Raw genomic sequence first — 15,710 nt, forward strand, 5'->3', positions numbered from 1 at the left:
ACAGATTATGCTTTGGTTTTTCTATATATAGGAAGCAAAGAGATTTCAGAATATTGACAAATCATGGGTTAAAATAATGCAACGAGCTCATGAAAACACAAACGTAGTTGCCTGCTGTGTTGGAGATGATACTATGGAGCAACTTCTCCCTTACTTACATGAACAGTTGGAAGTATGTCAGAAATCACTTACAGGGTATGAATTGTTTGATTTTTACTGCTTTACTATATTGCAAATAATTTGTATGAAGCATCAATTGTATTTCAGTCTTACTTACACCCCTATATAGAAAAAATTACAACCTGAAATGGTTTAATAAAAATCTTGTTCAATTTTAAAGATATTTAGAGAAGAAAAGATTGCTGTTTCCAAGATTCTTTTTTATTTCTGATCCTGCACTTGTTGAAATTCTTGGACAAGCAAGTGATTCTCATACAATCCAGGTATGAACACAATGATTTTTTTCTACTTATAAGAAAAAATTAGAATAAAGAGAGACATTTAATAAAATGGGATGTAAACATTTTCTTTTTATAAAGTTTACTTGAAAAAAAAAATTAGTTTCTTGCTCTCAACTCTTTAAAATGTGTGAAATGGATACCTGAATGAATTCAAAACAATCTTCAGAATTCAGAACACTAGAACATGGTTTGATCAAGTGATCTGCTGGTGGTTTCTTTCCCAACTAAGCTAATAAAAGGATGTTGTGAGGCTTTCCTGCTTCACTTATTGCAAAATTCATCTGGTCTGGACTGTTACTGAGGGTTGATTGAGATAAGCCAGCTGATCTCTGCTAGATCATCTCTGCAAACTGTAGACAGAGATAAAACTCTACACAACCATTTCTGTAATTGTTACCTACAGATGGCCAGAAATTCATCTGTAGGTTTAGATTAATTTTGCAGGATAACCTTATTTGAGTATTTTTTTTTTCTGTTTGCTAATGCTAAATATTTACATTTAATAACTCTTGAATTATCCTTACAGCCACATCTGACTTCCATATCTGACAACATAAATGAAGTAGAGTTTCACCCAAAGGATTATGATCGCATACTGGCAGTTATATCAAGAGAAGGAGAAAAAATTTCAGTAATTATCTGATTTTTTTCTAGAAGCATTAATAGAAAAATAATTTTATTATGGAACATATAAGATGTATTAGGCTAATTATAAATATTTCAAGGATTGTTGTTAACAAGACTAGAATATGTCATCATTAAATAAATTGTTTGGATATGAATTGAAGTAATATCTGTAACTGTCATGAATAGAAATTTAGCAACTGTAGTGACTCATATTCTTGATCTGAATGTTGGTAAATATGTTCTATTTTATAAGTTTACATTCATTATTTTACAGTTGGATACTCCAGTGGTTGCAAAAGGACCAGTAGAAATTTGGTTGAAGATTTTATTGCAAATGCAGCAGAAGTCATTACATAGCATAATTAGGGCAGCATTTTACCAAATTAGTGACCCAGAATATCAGTTGTTGAATTTTCTTAATCAATTCCCAGCACAGGTAAGAATATGAGATGTGGATATGTGTCTGCAGTCTGGGATGTATCTGGGGACAGGTGGAAGGTAAAGAGCACGTGGGATTGTCTGTATGAGGAAGTTTTCATAGAGGAAACAAGGGGAAGGATCTGGTCAGTAGAAGATAATTCTAAATCACTTTGATTTTAATACCCAGTATATAGCATAATATTTTTCTCGCCATCTACTTTCAATTTAGTTTTTTCAATTTTCTCAGAGAAGGTAAAGTACGGCTTATATTTTCTGTAATGGATTTTTAATCCCTTTCAGCTGCAAATAAATTTGCATGTGCAGATTGATGTATCTCATAATTTAAGTTTGCAAGAGCTGTGATTATGATTGTTTATCTAATAATTAACAAGATTTACCTCATAGTTCATATATTTGTCACATTGATAATGCAGTCCTAGTACAAGGCTATGTTGAAGGATTCTAAAAACTCCTCCATCTTACTGATAATTCATAAACTTCATTAAAAATTACTGAACTGTTTCCCACTCTGTATGAATTCTGAATCTGTAATTTGCTGACTGGTACAGTGCTGGGTGTAATTTTTAATAAAAATTCTGCAGATATTAAAAATGGTTATTATGTTGCTATTTTTTAAAATCAATATATTTAAACATTTAATAGAATTATCCTAAAGCTGTATTTATGATGTAATTGGGTATTGTCTCAGCAGTGTTTATTTGAAAATTTTCACTACCTTAAACAAATACAGACTATCTTGTTTCATGTCAGATATTTTGATGCAGCTTTACTATCAGCTGCAAAGATCTTTTCTCACATCTTGCTAGGTTCTTCTGCTCAAAAAATTGTTTGTGTTGGGAGAGTTTGGCCAAGGAATTCTTAAAAAGAAAAGCTGTGTTAGAGAAGAGAGAAGAATTTGGGCAAAATACTGACAAGCTGTCAGTATTCCTGGCTGTCTTATTCAAGTATTCAAACTGTCTTATTCCTGGCTCAGAAAATGCTGTTATAGATAGCATGAAGTTGTCACATCCAAATATTTATTTTATTTATTTTTTGTTTTCCATTGACTAATTAAATTAGTCAATTCTAAAATTAATCTTTTTTAGACTCTACCTATGGTAACTCACCATTTCAAATCATCAGGCTGTCTTCTAATACACAAATTTGTAACCATGAACTCACTACAGTTATAGGGAGGCAGAAAAGTAGAAAGAGATGTTTAGTAAAATTTTTAGGGCTTTGTCCTTTGTGAATATAGAAATGTGGGTAATAAAGGGATACAAAGATTGCCTTTCATCTTTTGTTGTGGGTATTGTAAATCAAAACCAATCTGAAACAGTAATTTATGTACAACATTCTATAACTCTTGATATTTATTTGGAAGCAAAATAACTTGTAGTTCAATGTGCTCTAGGCTGTACTCTGGGCATGACATAGAAGGCAAGCCATCCCATGTTCAGTGAAAATTCACAGCAATTTAATGTTCTTTTATTAGTTACAAATTGGCAATGGAAAATTTTCAGAAGGTCTTCTTCCCCTAGAGCCACTTTAGGTATGTATTACTGGAGTCTTTTAAAGGATTAGAAGGGAAACTGACATTAGTCCTTAGTCTGAGTGTATCTCACTATGTGACAAATTTTTGTAAAATTTTAAAATGCTTTCTCAGCAGGTTGTACAGCAGAGCCAATTAATTCAAGCAAGGTGTCCTGATGGGATAGATTAATGTTGGATATAGTGATATTTTGGAACTGTCTACATCATAATTCATCATTCATATTATAACTAAGCTTTATGTAACACAGCTAGAGTTCAACAAGTGATTAATTTGTATATTTTTCATGTATTATATTTTTAGGTTGGATTACTGGGAATTCAAATATTGTGGACACGTGATGGAGAAGAAGCTCTACGTAATGCTAAAGATGACAAAAAAATAATGGATGTAACCAATGCTAGATTTCTGGATATTCTGAATACATTGATTGGCCAGACCACACAGGATCTTTCCAAGTTTGAGAGAGTGAAATTTGAAACACTTATTACCATTCATGTGCATCAGCGTGATATTTTTGATGATTTGGTATATATATGATTTCTGACAGCTAAATGCATTTTCTGTCATAATACTCTTTCTTATATGTGGTAGCTATAGTTACATGTGTATGCATATGTAAGAGAAAGATGTCCATAATCTCACCACAGTAAAAATAATACAATTTTACTTAAACTAGAATAATATTAATTAGTTCTACTAAATATTTTTGCCAAATGTTTACAGTTTTCTTAGAATATTTAGATTTTTCATGTCTTCCTATAGAGTTGTTGTTTTTTTTTTTTTGTAGACAAAACAAAGTATTTCTTTTCTTTGAAAAAGGGTTGTACTACTCTTACTTGCATAACTTAAGAAGCTGAGACTGCTGAGGACATTGTAGCTGTAACATCATTTCCTCATGACTTTTCAGAAGTTCAGTTGGCACACAGCTGCACATTCCCAAGGAGACTACATAGAACTAAAAGAAAAAAAGAAACCTACTAAAATCAGCAGATAGATGCAATCCTACACTTGAAGTTTTGAGATTGTACTAAGTTGTTACTGTTCCTTCATTCTTTGGGGAATGGCATCCTTCAACACTGTCCCTCATATATTTCCAGAGGCTGTTTAGGTTATACGGCATTTACTTCTCTGCCTCAGTCACATCCTTCCCTCATCACACCCTTTGTTGCAATTTGGAGGATTTAGTGGTATGCTATTTGCATTTCTCACTTGGAAAGTAGACTGCCCTGCCAAAGCAGTTTAAGATTTTTCTAATAACACAGATGTTGAAATGATTGGGTTAAGTGATCAGAACACTTCTTAATATCAGTTTAGCATACATCTGAACATATTATGTCATACTTATTGAATATAAGTTTACCTACACAGGAACTTTAATCTGAGTAATCACTTATTATTCACATACAAATAAGTATTTTATCACAGCTGGTAAGGGCAGTAAGTATAGATGCTTGGTTATAACATATATTTTACTTTCTTTTAAGGTAAAAATGAACATCAAAACACCAACTGACTTTGAGTGGTTAAAGCAGTCTAGATTCTACTATAAAGAGGATTATGATCACGTCATCGTATCAATTACAGATGTTGATTTTATTTACCAAAATGAATTTCTGGGTTGCACTGATCGTCTGGTTATAACACCTCTTACAGACAGGTTAGAAAAGCAATTATAGATAAGGAGTACTTTCAAAATCTATAGTGTTTATTTAATATTTATCTCTAAAGAGATACAATCTGAGTAAAGTCCTGTGAGCTGAAAGCATCCTCATACATTTGCTTAATATACTCTTAGAAAATGTAAAATAGAGTCCTACTACTCTGTAGTCTTGCTACTTCCTTTATCACTGCTTTTATCACAGTCTTAAAAAGAATATCTAATAACAAATTAATTGTTTTGAGGTTATATAGTAACATATAGTTTAGCAGTATACTGAAGAGAAGGTTAGGTCAAATATTTCAAATTTCGTAATAAGAGATTCTGTAAAGATTCTGTGGCTTCTTTGAAAGTCTAAGAAAAAGGTGTGTGCACTCACCTTCCTTCTTCTGTAGCCAGGCAAGTAAAAGGTCACTTTGTTTCAAATGTGGCTTAACAAAGAACTATATTTCCCTTTTCCTCTTGGGACTATCTTTGCTTCCTTCCTTGTCCAAATTATTTCTCCTTTTGATCTTTTCTTGATGTATCACTTGAAACCAAATGAGAAAATAGAAGACCAAGAGATACTTCACTTGCAAAAAGATCCCCTCAAGAAATAAAAACAATTTCCAACCTACAATCATTTACTTTGATATCTGTGTGGTGTATGTGCTTCTATGACTTTTTAAATACCTTTATTTCTCCAGAAGAGGTAGAGCTGCTGTTGTGACAATATGGAAAGTTCAGTACAGTTCAGTGAACTGTATTGCCCTCAGCAACTGAGAATTTTTGATATAAAATTTTTAAACTCTACCCCAAAATTGATTGAAGTAGAAGGGCAGAGAGAAAGCCTTCCTGTCACTTCAGAGCTCCCTATTGTATAGAAAGCAAGAAAGTTCCTGCAGTGCAAGTTGGGCATAATAAATTACAGTGATTCAAACTAAGTTGAGGAACCAGTTAGTTTTAAAACTCTGTTCAATTATGGATTAAAACCAGAAATACTTCATTTAGAATGTGTCCAAACTATGTTGACTTGACAGTGAAGATACCCATTGCTAATTCCTTCAGTATTACTCTTCTATACCTTGCCATGAATGAAAATCGTAACTAAGGTTCATATATAAGTAAAACTGTAGTCTAGACCTTTTAAGACTTTAAAAAAAAAAAAAAAGGGGGTAAAGCTTTGGGTTCTTTCTTTGCCTAGAATTGTAACTCTTTCTTACACACAGCATGGGAAGGGATCACCCATATATCCTTATTCTTTCACACTTGAGGTTTTAGTCAAAGATAACATAATTAAATGTATACAAGTTAGTATGCTGCAAAATACAATGACATAGCAGAATTCAGCAGCAGAATGTGCTCTTTATAGCTGCCAAAAAAGTTAATGAGAAATACCTTTATGGAGTGTGCATTGATTTTTTAGCTTGTTAACACCAGGGATTATTTCTCTTGTTGTTTGTTCAATTTGTTGGAGATTTTTTTCTTTTATAAGTAGCATTTAAATGTTATATTTTGTGCCTTTTACCTTTCTGAACTTCTTGCACTGAAATCCATGGAATTGCTTTATGAAGAAGTAGCATTTCAACATAGAGGCTGTAAAATCTATTGCATAACTTGAGCTGTATTTTATATATATGCATTTCTATCTTTAATATAATTTAATAGATTAACTTCAATTTGTATTTGTAGGTGCTACATAACTTTAGCACAAGCTTTGGGAATGAACATGGGAGGGGCTCCAGCAGGACCAGCTGGAACTGGTAAAACAGAAACAACGAAAGACATGGGAAAAGCTTTGGGAAAATACGTAGTAGTCTTTAACTGCTCAGATCAAATGGACTTCAGAGGTTTGGGCAGGATTTTCAAAGGTAAGGCTTCTTCCTGTAGGATAGAAGAGACTTCCACAGGTCATTTAGCAGGTGCAGGTAGAGCAGGGTGCTCACTCAGTACCTTATTCATGTTGGGTTTTGACTGTCTCCAGGGATGGATGTTCTGCAGCACCTCTACTTGGATCTTGATCGTTCTCATCACATTTATTATGCTTCCTCTGGCTTGGAATCTTTCATGTCGAAACACGTGTCAGTTGTTTTCTCTTCTTCCTCTGCATCTCTGAAACAAGCCTGACTCCAATTTCTCATTGCTTCCTATTATCTAGTTGTCAACAGCAATAGGCTTTTCCCTTTGCTTTCTCTTCAGACTCAACAAATGTTGTTCTCTCAGCCTCTGCCACTGTGTCATGTCCTCTCTCCAGCCGCTGACGATCGATCGCAGCAGCCACTTGATGCACTCATGCAAATGTATCAATGTCTCTCCCCTGCTGGGAAACCCCAAAGTGAGAGTGGTACTCCAGCTGCTATCTCACAGGTGCTGAGTAGAGGTGAACACTGATACGCCTCACCCTGCAGGCTACATTCTTGCCCAGTATGCAGCTGGCTTTCCTTGCTACAAGGGCATAGTTCTGATTCATGCCTAATTAGTTGTTAAATGGAACAGCAAGTCATTTTCTGCAGAACTGCTTTGCATTGCAGTCAGCATAGAGCTTGTACTGCTGCATGGGGTTATTCTGTTCTAGGTAAGGGACTTGAACTTCAAGAGATTCCTGTCAGCTAATTTTTCAGAGTAATGGTATTGTACATATTGGGAAGCAAGAGGCATAAAAGTGGCTAAAGCTATGGGTTTATAAAGATACTGCCCATTTGAAATTCATTACAATTTTAGAAAATCTTTGAGTGACAAAATCCGTGACAGAATGTCTTTAAAGTGATTTAACCTTAACTTCAAAACACGAATAAACCCTAAACGACTTGCATAAACTATTCACAATTAAATAGCAAGCTTTCAGTATACGCGAGAGAAAAACATGGCTTGCTGGTACTTTAATATAATTTGGGAAAAACTGCTGTTAGAGACTTTCTTATAAAACATTGTGAAAGGAAAAACAATTATCTTAGGTGCTACTACATACATGTTACTTTTCCAAACAAAAATTAGGCGACTGTGAAAATAATCCTGTACAGAAAACTATTCTTGTTATTAATACAGTACTTCTAGATTTCTCTTTTCATTTATTTTTCTTTCTCTAGGTTTCTCTCTTTCTTTTATAGATAGATCCACACTTTGAATGTTGTTAGTATCCTGTACTATTCCAAGACAATTGTTTAGTGGGGACTTAAAATGGTAAAATAAAAACAGTGACTTTTTTGGTGACATTTAGGACTAAGGTTTTGTAGCTCTAAGTCACTTATTTTCAATTTTTTACACTAAGAGTACAGCTGTTTGCAAATAATTGAATGGTGCTCTACAATAAAATGTTCTCTACATTCACAGAATGATCTATAAAAATATTTGCCAAATGCCTAAAATTATCAAAATATTTTTTCAGACTTTGATTCCCTTTTAAGCATTGTGTATAAATATAATATAATATATTTATATATAATATAATATATAATATATAATATATATATAATATATATATAATATATATATAATATATATATATTATATATATATATTATATATATATAATATAATATATAATATATATATATAATATAATATATAATATATAATATATACATTGTGTATAAATATAATACTAATTCGGAAGGATATGGAAAAAGGTGGATTGGAGGAAGATAGGCCTTGACCACAGGGCAATAAATAAAACTAGTATGATTTAATTACTTGCAGGAAAAGTAATTTACTTCAGATATTCAAATATGCATGAAGGACAAGAGATAATACTTTTTTCTTTCCCTGTTTTAGGTCTTGCACAGTCTGGATCTTGGGGATGTTTTGATGAATTCAATCGAATTGAGTTGCCTGTCTTGTCAGTAGCAGCACAACAAATCTATATTATTTTAACAGCAAGAAAAGAAAAAAAAAAGCAGTTCATTTTTTCTGATGGAGACTGTGTAGATTTAAATCCAGAGTTTGGAATTTTCCTAACTATGGTGAGTGTAGTAATAATTTCAAAGAAGTGGCAAATTATACTACATAGAGGTTAAGTGGCACAGTGAAAATAATTGCTTTTGTTTCTAAAATAAAGTCACTATAGCATTAGGTTAAAGTGCACAATACATAAATAATATAATTATTCATGAATGGCATGCCTTCATTGTGACTTTAATATTATTGAAAGGGTTCATAATTATGTCCCTTCATTGCTGTATTGCTATTCACCATGCAGACTAAGAGTTTGACCAAACTTGCAGAATTCTCTGTGCTCACTGACAGGACTGAAGAACTTACAAGCTTAACAACCATATGTTTAATAATTATAATAATAATGCATTAATAATTCATTAATGTTTTCATAATATTAACATATTAATAGTTTAATAGTATTAATACTTTATTAATGAGGAAGATACTGTAGGGAGGGGGGAGAAAAGGAACATTCACTTAAAGAAGGAGATATAAGAAAGATATTTTTCAGGGACACAGGTCTTGACTACATGGACATGTAAAAAATCTTCAGTCTCCCGTAATATTAACTTTCAGTATATGCTGTCTTGTTGCCATAGGATTCTTGAGGCTTCATAGCGCTATTTCCTGTAACCTCATGGGCAGGAAATTTTAAAGTGTATGTTTCCTAATGCCAAGGCAGATAGCAATCCAAGATTACTTTATGGGAGATTAAAATTACAGTAATTGATAAGCAAGACTTCTAACTCTGAACTTCTCTAAGTATTTATACATGCATTTATTTTTATAAAACAATTAAAAGGAGACTATTTTGACTATTGCAAATAATAATGATGCATTATGTTTTCTTATTTAGAATCCTGGATATGCTGGACGTCAAGAACTACCAGAAAATCTCAAAATACAGTTTAGAACTGTTGCAATGATGGTTCCAGATAGACAGGTATAATTCCTGACTGAACTGAAAGGAAAAACTGTGTTTTAATTTGCTGACCTTTGCTGTCTTCAGGAGAAACTAATGGAATTTATACAAATATTTGTATTTCAGATAATTATAAGGGTTAAACTTGCAAGTTATGGATTTATTGATAATGTGGTGTTGGCTAAGAAATTCTTTGTTCTTTATAAACTTTGTGAGGAGCAGCTCACTAAGCAGGTAATGTTATGTATTCTTTTTCTCTTTTTATTTACATAGTAAAACCTCCTACTTATTGGGTTCTGCAAATTGTTTCTGAAAAATCACTTCCATGCCTTTTACAAAATATTGAAGTACTTTAAATGTAACATAAACAAATACCTCTATAAAATTTCTGAATAGATGCCTACATTAATTCATGAATATGTAGTTGTACATGCGCCTTTTTGTTAAAAATGATGCTTTTTAGTGCCATATGCAAGGTTGCATGAGGTGCAAGTGCATGAGGTTCTCTGCCTAAACATGTCAGCCAGACAAAAATTATCCCAGTAGTATAATTTTTCTGTAAGAATTATCCAGGGCTAGGCTGAGTAGTTGGAAATTGGAAACTGGAAACCACAGTAGAAACATCTAGTTTAAGTTCATGTCCCCATAGCACTGCCTTGATCTGAAGTCTGTGCTTTAAGATGCCTTAGTTGAAAAGACATGGTCTAGAATGGAACTATTAGTTTTTTAGAACCCCATTATTCAGAGCTATAAAATTTTTTCTATGTGGCATGATAAGTGGTTAAATCAATTAAATTTAAATTAGGAAAGAAAAACCTTATAGCACACACACATAGTCCTGAAAACAACCTTATTATCCTTCATTTGTTTGAACAGAATAATTCTTAAACAGCAGCAACTATGCCTATTTTAGCTACCTTTTCCAGGCAGGACAACTGTACTATACAAGTAAATATGCAAGTAAAGTTTGATATATTGATGAAATAAAGATAGAGGGCTAGTTACTGATACATAAGCCTTCTTCCACTCTCTAGGTCCATTATGACTTTGGTCTGAGGAATATCCTTTCAGTACTGAGGACTCTTGGAGCTCAAAAGAGAGCTAGGCCAACTGAAGACGAATTAAGTATAGTCATGAGAGGGTTAAGAGATATGAATCTTTCTAAGCTGGTAAGAATCTAATTTAATATTTTAGCACCATGTAGAGGCAAGTCTAATAGGTATTTCATGGGTTTTGTATGAGATAAAAAAAAAATCTCAAACATTCTTTTCTTTAAAAAATGAAACATGCTAACCTTCACATTATCATTAAACAGCATAGAGAGTTTATTAGACTTGTAAAGAGTGTTCATTATGCAAAGGTTCAAGTAGATTAATATTAAGGCTTACCTCTGCATGTGAATTTCAGTGTCCTAACTTGTGGACAGACTGACCAGTGTACCATAAGTAAATTGAATAATGAGTATCCACTAAATCAGACTTTTAAAGATTTTTTGCCATATAGGATATTCTTTCCAATATATGCTGCAAGTGGTTTACAAAACAATTTTATAAATACACTTCAGCGTCTCCTCAGTGGGAAATTTCCTTCAATTCTGAATTTCTCTTTTGCATGGCATTTTCAAAATGCTGCTTTTGTAGCAAGCTCTCCTGTTAGCAGTCTGTAAGCATCTGTATCTAGAAAGTATGTTATTACTGCTTTTTTCTTTTAAAACAGAGAATAATTTTGATTTGGAAACGTTCTTTGGATAACCATCTTTTAAACATTTAATAACATTTTTTGTTTCAGATAGATGAAGATGAGCCTTTGTTTCTGAGTCTTATCAATGATCTCTTCCCGGGGTTGCAGTTGGACAGCAGTACCTATGATGAGCTTCAGGCTGCAGTAGCTCATCAGGTTGAAGAGGCAGGGCTGGTTAACCATCCACCATGGAACCTTAAGCTTGTTCAGGTAAAACTTTTTTTTCTAAAACATTCTTCACAATCAGGAGTCAGAACAATGTGTTTGTGGCTAGACCACTGTCTTACCCAAGAGCCTGCACATTCGACGGGACAAACGGAAGGTTGTGTGTGCACCGTACTTAGGAAGACCAATGAAAGTGACTTGCACAGTGGTGCTTGTAGATCTTCATCCTGATACAAGCCTTTATTCAGCTTGCAGAGGAAGAAACTGTATATGCTTCATCTTACAAGATTTTGGCACCCTGGAGGACTACCACTGTTTTGTGCCATTCCATTCATTCACACTTGTATGGGCAGACTGACACTTCCACAGCAAACCTAAGGCTAATATTAAAAGACAAATAGAAAATTCAGTAGAAAACTGTCCTGAAACTAAACCCATACACAGTTCTGGAGAAAGTGCAGTCTGTTTCATATACTCCGGTATTCAGCACTGTAGTAATTAATCATACTTCTGTAACATGAATGTTTTGCTACTATAATTTTTCCTTTTGAATAATACAGAAAACCCTTTATCAAATCTTGTAAGACTGTTTCTGGCTGCTTAAAAAAGTTTAGTTAAGATTTAGTTCTGTGGATCATTTATAGTAAAATTGCTTAGTGCTAGAAAGATTAGGAACTGAAGATATGTAATCTTCCACAAAACACTAAAATTGAGCAAATGCATGCTAAATTCAATCCTGAGCATATTACTTGTTTGTCTAATACATCTTAATCACTACTAAGTGCAAGCAAAAATCTTTCAAGAGCATGTATTTATTTTTATTTTGATTTTAAAACTGAAATATTTTGATTTTGTTAATAGTTGTATGAAACGAATCTAGTACGTCATGGATTGATGACACTTGGACCTAGTGGATCTGGAAAAACTATGGTCATAACTGTATTAATGAGAGCACTCACAGAATGTGGCCAACCTCATAAGGAAATGCGCATGAACCCCAAAGCTATTACTGCTCCTCAAATGTTTGGAAAACTAGATGCTGCAACTAATGACTGGACAGATGGAATATTTTCTACTCTATGGAGGAAAACATTGAAAACCAAAAAGGGTATGTAAATACTTTTCATTTGATATCATAAAAATGTATCTTGAATGATATATTGAAAAAAAAGCATGTTGAATTCACAAATGTTCCTCTTGAGGAAAACTACAAAGAACATATGAGATGAGATTACACCTCTTAAGAAAGGACACTAATTTAAAGATTTATTATTTCAGTTGTATAGCTACATTAAAAAAAAAAAAAGATCATTTTCTTGCCACTTCAATTCTACAGTGTAGATGTGTTACTTGGAAGCTGATAAATCACAAATTAGATTAACTTGTTCTAATGGCACTATCTTTATAATTATGTTATTGTCATGGTTTTATATATGTGGATTGCCTGTATTTATATTTCAGTATTTTTTAGGATTGGCATGCTGAAATTCCTTTTCACAGTGTTTAATCTGTATCTGAAAAAAATAAATATATTAAAGAAAGGGAATTTATCTAGGGGACATTTGTAAAAGGATGTTAATTTTAAAAGACAGTTGAATTTCTTATATTGGAAATGCATATGTTTTCTCTATTAGAAAATTTCCATATGCCAAATGAAACTGGAATTCTAAAATTTATTTACTAAAACATAGGTGCTTACATCTATGTTTATATTTTGAAGTATAAGAAAAACAATCAGATTTTAAAAACAGAAGACTGAGCATAGTTTTCATTAACTTGAGGGGGATCTGTGACAACTCAATAGCTCTTGTTGCTCATAGAACCCTTACTTTAGGAATGAAACACTAAATTCCCCAATGCCCTGTGCTGCTGGAGTAGGGCTGGGGCAGGAGGAGGAAGGATGAAGAGTTAGATTAGGTTGTAAAGAAAGAGGTTGAATTTGGAGAAGGAAAATGGAGTGGGGTAAAGGTATTCTAGTGTTTGTCTTTGCTTCTCATCATCCAAATCCTTTGTTAATTTGCAATAAAATATTTTTTAATAGTGAAATAAAATAGTTGAGTCTGTTTTGTCTATGACAGCTCTCAAGTCTTTATCTCAACTGGTCTTTATCTCAAAGTCCCAGTCTTTATCTCAACCCACAAACATTTTCACTGTATTCTCTCCCTTTGTCCTGTTGAGGGAGGGTAGAGAGAGACAATATCATAGTTTCTATCTTGTAGCCAGCCAAGGTAACAAATATTCAAAACGATAAATGTATATTTGCACCCTCATTTGCTACCAATTGTTTTAAAAAAATTTCCTTAACTAAGTATGCAATTTATTCAGTAATGAGCATCCATATTGATGGCAGAAATAACAACAAATAAGATAAATTTTTATATGACATTTAAGTTCCAAACCATCTTTTTTACACTTATTTTCTTGTTTTTTCAGCAATGTGATATGAACTATCTCTCTTTTGGTTATTTTTCCAGGTGAAAATGTGTTTCTGGTTTTAGATGGTCCTGTAGACGCAATCTGGATTGAGAATTTAAATTCAGTTTTGGATGATAACAAGACCCTCACTCTTGCAAATGGAGATCGAATTCCTATGTCTCCTTCATGTAAACTGTTATTTGAGGTCCACAACATCGAAAATGCCTCTCCAGCAACAGTTTCTCGAATGGGTATGGTCTTCATCAGTTCTTCTGTCCTCAGCTGGAGACCTATATTGCAGGTAAGGTAATTATTGCAGGCTGTTCCTTATTATACCTTGCTATACATATTATACAGGACATTATTGTGGATGTTTTTTCAGGCATGGCTGAAAAAACGTACTGCTCAGGAAGCTGAACTTTTGCAAAGTTTATATGACAGAATCTTTGAACCAGCATATACATATATGAAACTAAACCTTAACCCCAAAATGGAGCTTCTGGAATGTAACTACATTATGCAGGTAAAACAGATACTGTATGAGTCTGTATGAATTGACTGACAATAGTAAAAGTGCAGAAATAATAAGGAGAACATTTGATAGCCATAAAATTTATTTTGAAAATATTGTTTCCTGACAAAGAAAAGCTCAAAATCAATATTTGTTTCTTGGGTAATATAAGAGGAAGTGTGAAGGTGTGCAAAGAAAATTTTTCTTCTCTCTGTTACTTCATACCTAGGCTAGTCTTCTAATGGCTGAAATTCGCAGGCTTCAGTAAATTTCCAGAAGCATATGTTTAATAAGCTAGTGGATTCATTTTGGTTCTTTTAATTCCAAAAAATTGTGGTAAGGGTCACTATATCTCTATTGGCAGTGTCAGCAGAAAGAGAGAAGAAGAATTCTATTTATCTTTTTATCTTCAGATGTAATAGGTATAAATAGGTGATGGACACATCAGTTCTTTCAAGGTCAATGTAATAATTTTTGCCTCTTCTTTCATATCAGTTGGAATTCTACCTTAAGTGGAGTCCAAACTATATCAGTGATTTGTTAAAAATATATGTTTGGCAGATTTTGCAAGATTGTCAGTCCTCCATATCTCCAGTTGATTTGTTTATGAGTCTGTTGTCACCCACAGATTCTAAGTTTTGAGACTTTCCGTTTGTCCATGCAATCTCCTTTTTATTTTGACACACTCATAAAAAATTCAGTGGTGCCCTTGAAGAAGAGTCTAGACAAGATAATGTTTTGAGTAACACGCCAGTTTAATGTTAAACTACCAAATTTGCACCCAATATCTTTTTGCTGTTCTTTAGAGAGTTTAAGATTTTCTAGACTGTGAAGTATTTTACTACAAACTAATAGGCACAGTAAATGCTGGAGAACTTAACTGTGCAGTATTAAATGCAAGTAGAGCATCTTTGGAACCTTTAGAATTAAAGTTCCCAGGCAGAAACAATTGAACTAACCCCTTTATGATGCACAACATTTTTGAGAGAGGTATTAATTTCTTCTACATTTCTTAACTGTGAAGCCTCTGACTGAACTGAGCTTGTCTTCATGAAAGATTTTTCCTGTGATCAAAAGTTTCTGTTATATTTGATTAGCATTTGTTAGACGTGTCAGCAAGTCAGTGCTCTATTCATGCCACTTGATCAGGGAAATATTTCCCTGATTTAAGCTGTACTGAATGTTTCTTTGTGTGAGTGAAACTCTCTAGTTTCTGTCACACCTGTGACAAAGTATATAACTCTTAGCAGGTCTCCATGCTTGTGTTATCTAAGAGCCAGTGACACCAGAGATTTTTACCCTACTTGTACCTTAAAATCCCAGCT

At 33.2% G+C, this 15,710-nt stretch overlaps 1 protein-coding gene across 1 annotated transcript in view; it reads left to right on the forward strand.

Moving 5' to 3' along the window:
* The window catches only part of DNAH8 (dynein axonemal heavy chain 8), a 121,499-nt gene that overhangs the window by 49,766 nt on the left and 56,023 nt on the right, over window positions 1–15,710 (forward strand). The window contains exons 38-52 of the mRNA XM_085576966.1: window positions 32–195; window positions 341–443; window positions 988–1,092; window positions 1,363–1,524; window positions 3,364–3,588; window positions 4,548–4,720; window positions 6,392–6,570; window positions 8,471–8,658; window positions 9,489–9,575; window positions 9,681–9,788; window positions 10,589–10,723; window positions 11,343–11,504; window positions 12,321–12,567; window positions 13,934–14,175; window positions 14,257–14,397. Of these exons, the coding sequence (XP_085433092.1) occupies window positions 32–195; window positions 341–443; window positions 988–1,092; window positions 1,363–1,524; window positions 3,364–3,588; window positions 4,548–4,720; window positions 6,392–6,570; window positions 8,471–8,658; window positions 9,489–9,575; window positions 9,681–9,788; window positions 10,589–10,723; window positions 11,343–11,504; window positions 12,321–12,567; window positions 13,934–14,175; window positions 14,257–14,397 (2,421 nt within the window). The remainder of the gene's footprint in view (window positions 1–31; window positions 196–340; window positions 444–987; window positions 1,093–1,362; window positions 1,525–3,363; window positions 3,589–4,547; window positions 4,721–6,391; window positions 6,571–8,470; window positions 8,659–9,488; window positions 9,576–9,680; window positions 9,789–10,588; window positions 10,724–11,342; window positions 11,505–12,320; window positions 12,568–13,933; window positions 14,176–14,256; window positions 14,398–15,710) is intronic.

The sequence above is a fragment of the Lonchura striata genome, chromosome 3 (assembly GCF_050655825.1).
Source record: "Lonchura striata isolate lonStrDom1 chromosome 3, ASM5065582v1, whole genome shotgun sequence".
Lineage (NCBI taxonomy): Eukaryota > Metazoa > Chordata > Aves > Passeriformes > Estrildidae > Lonchura > Lonchura striata.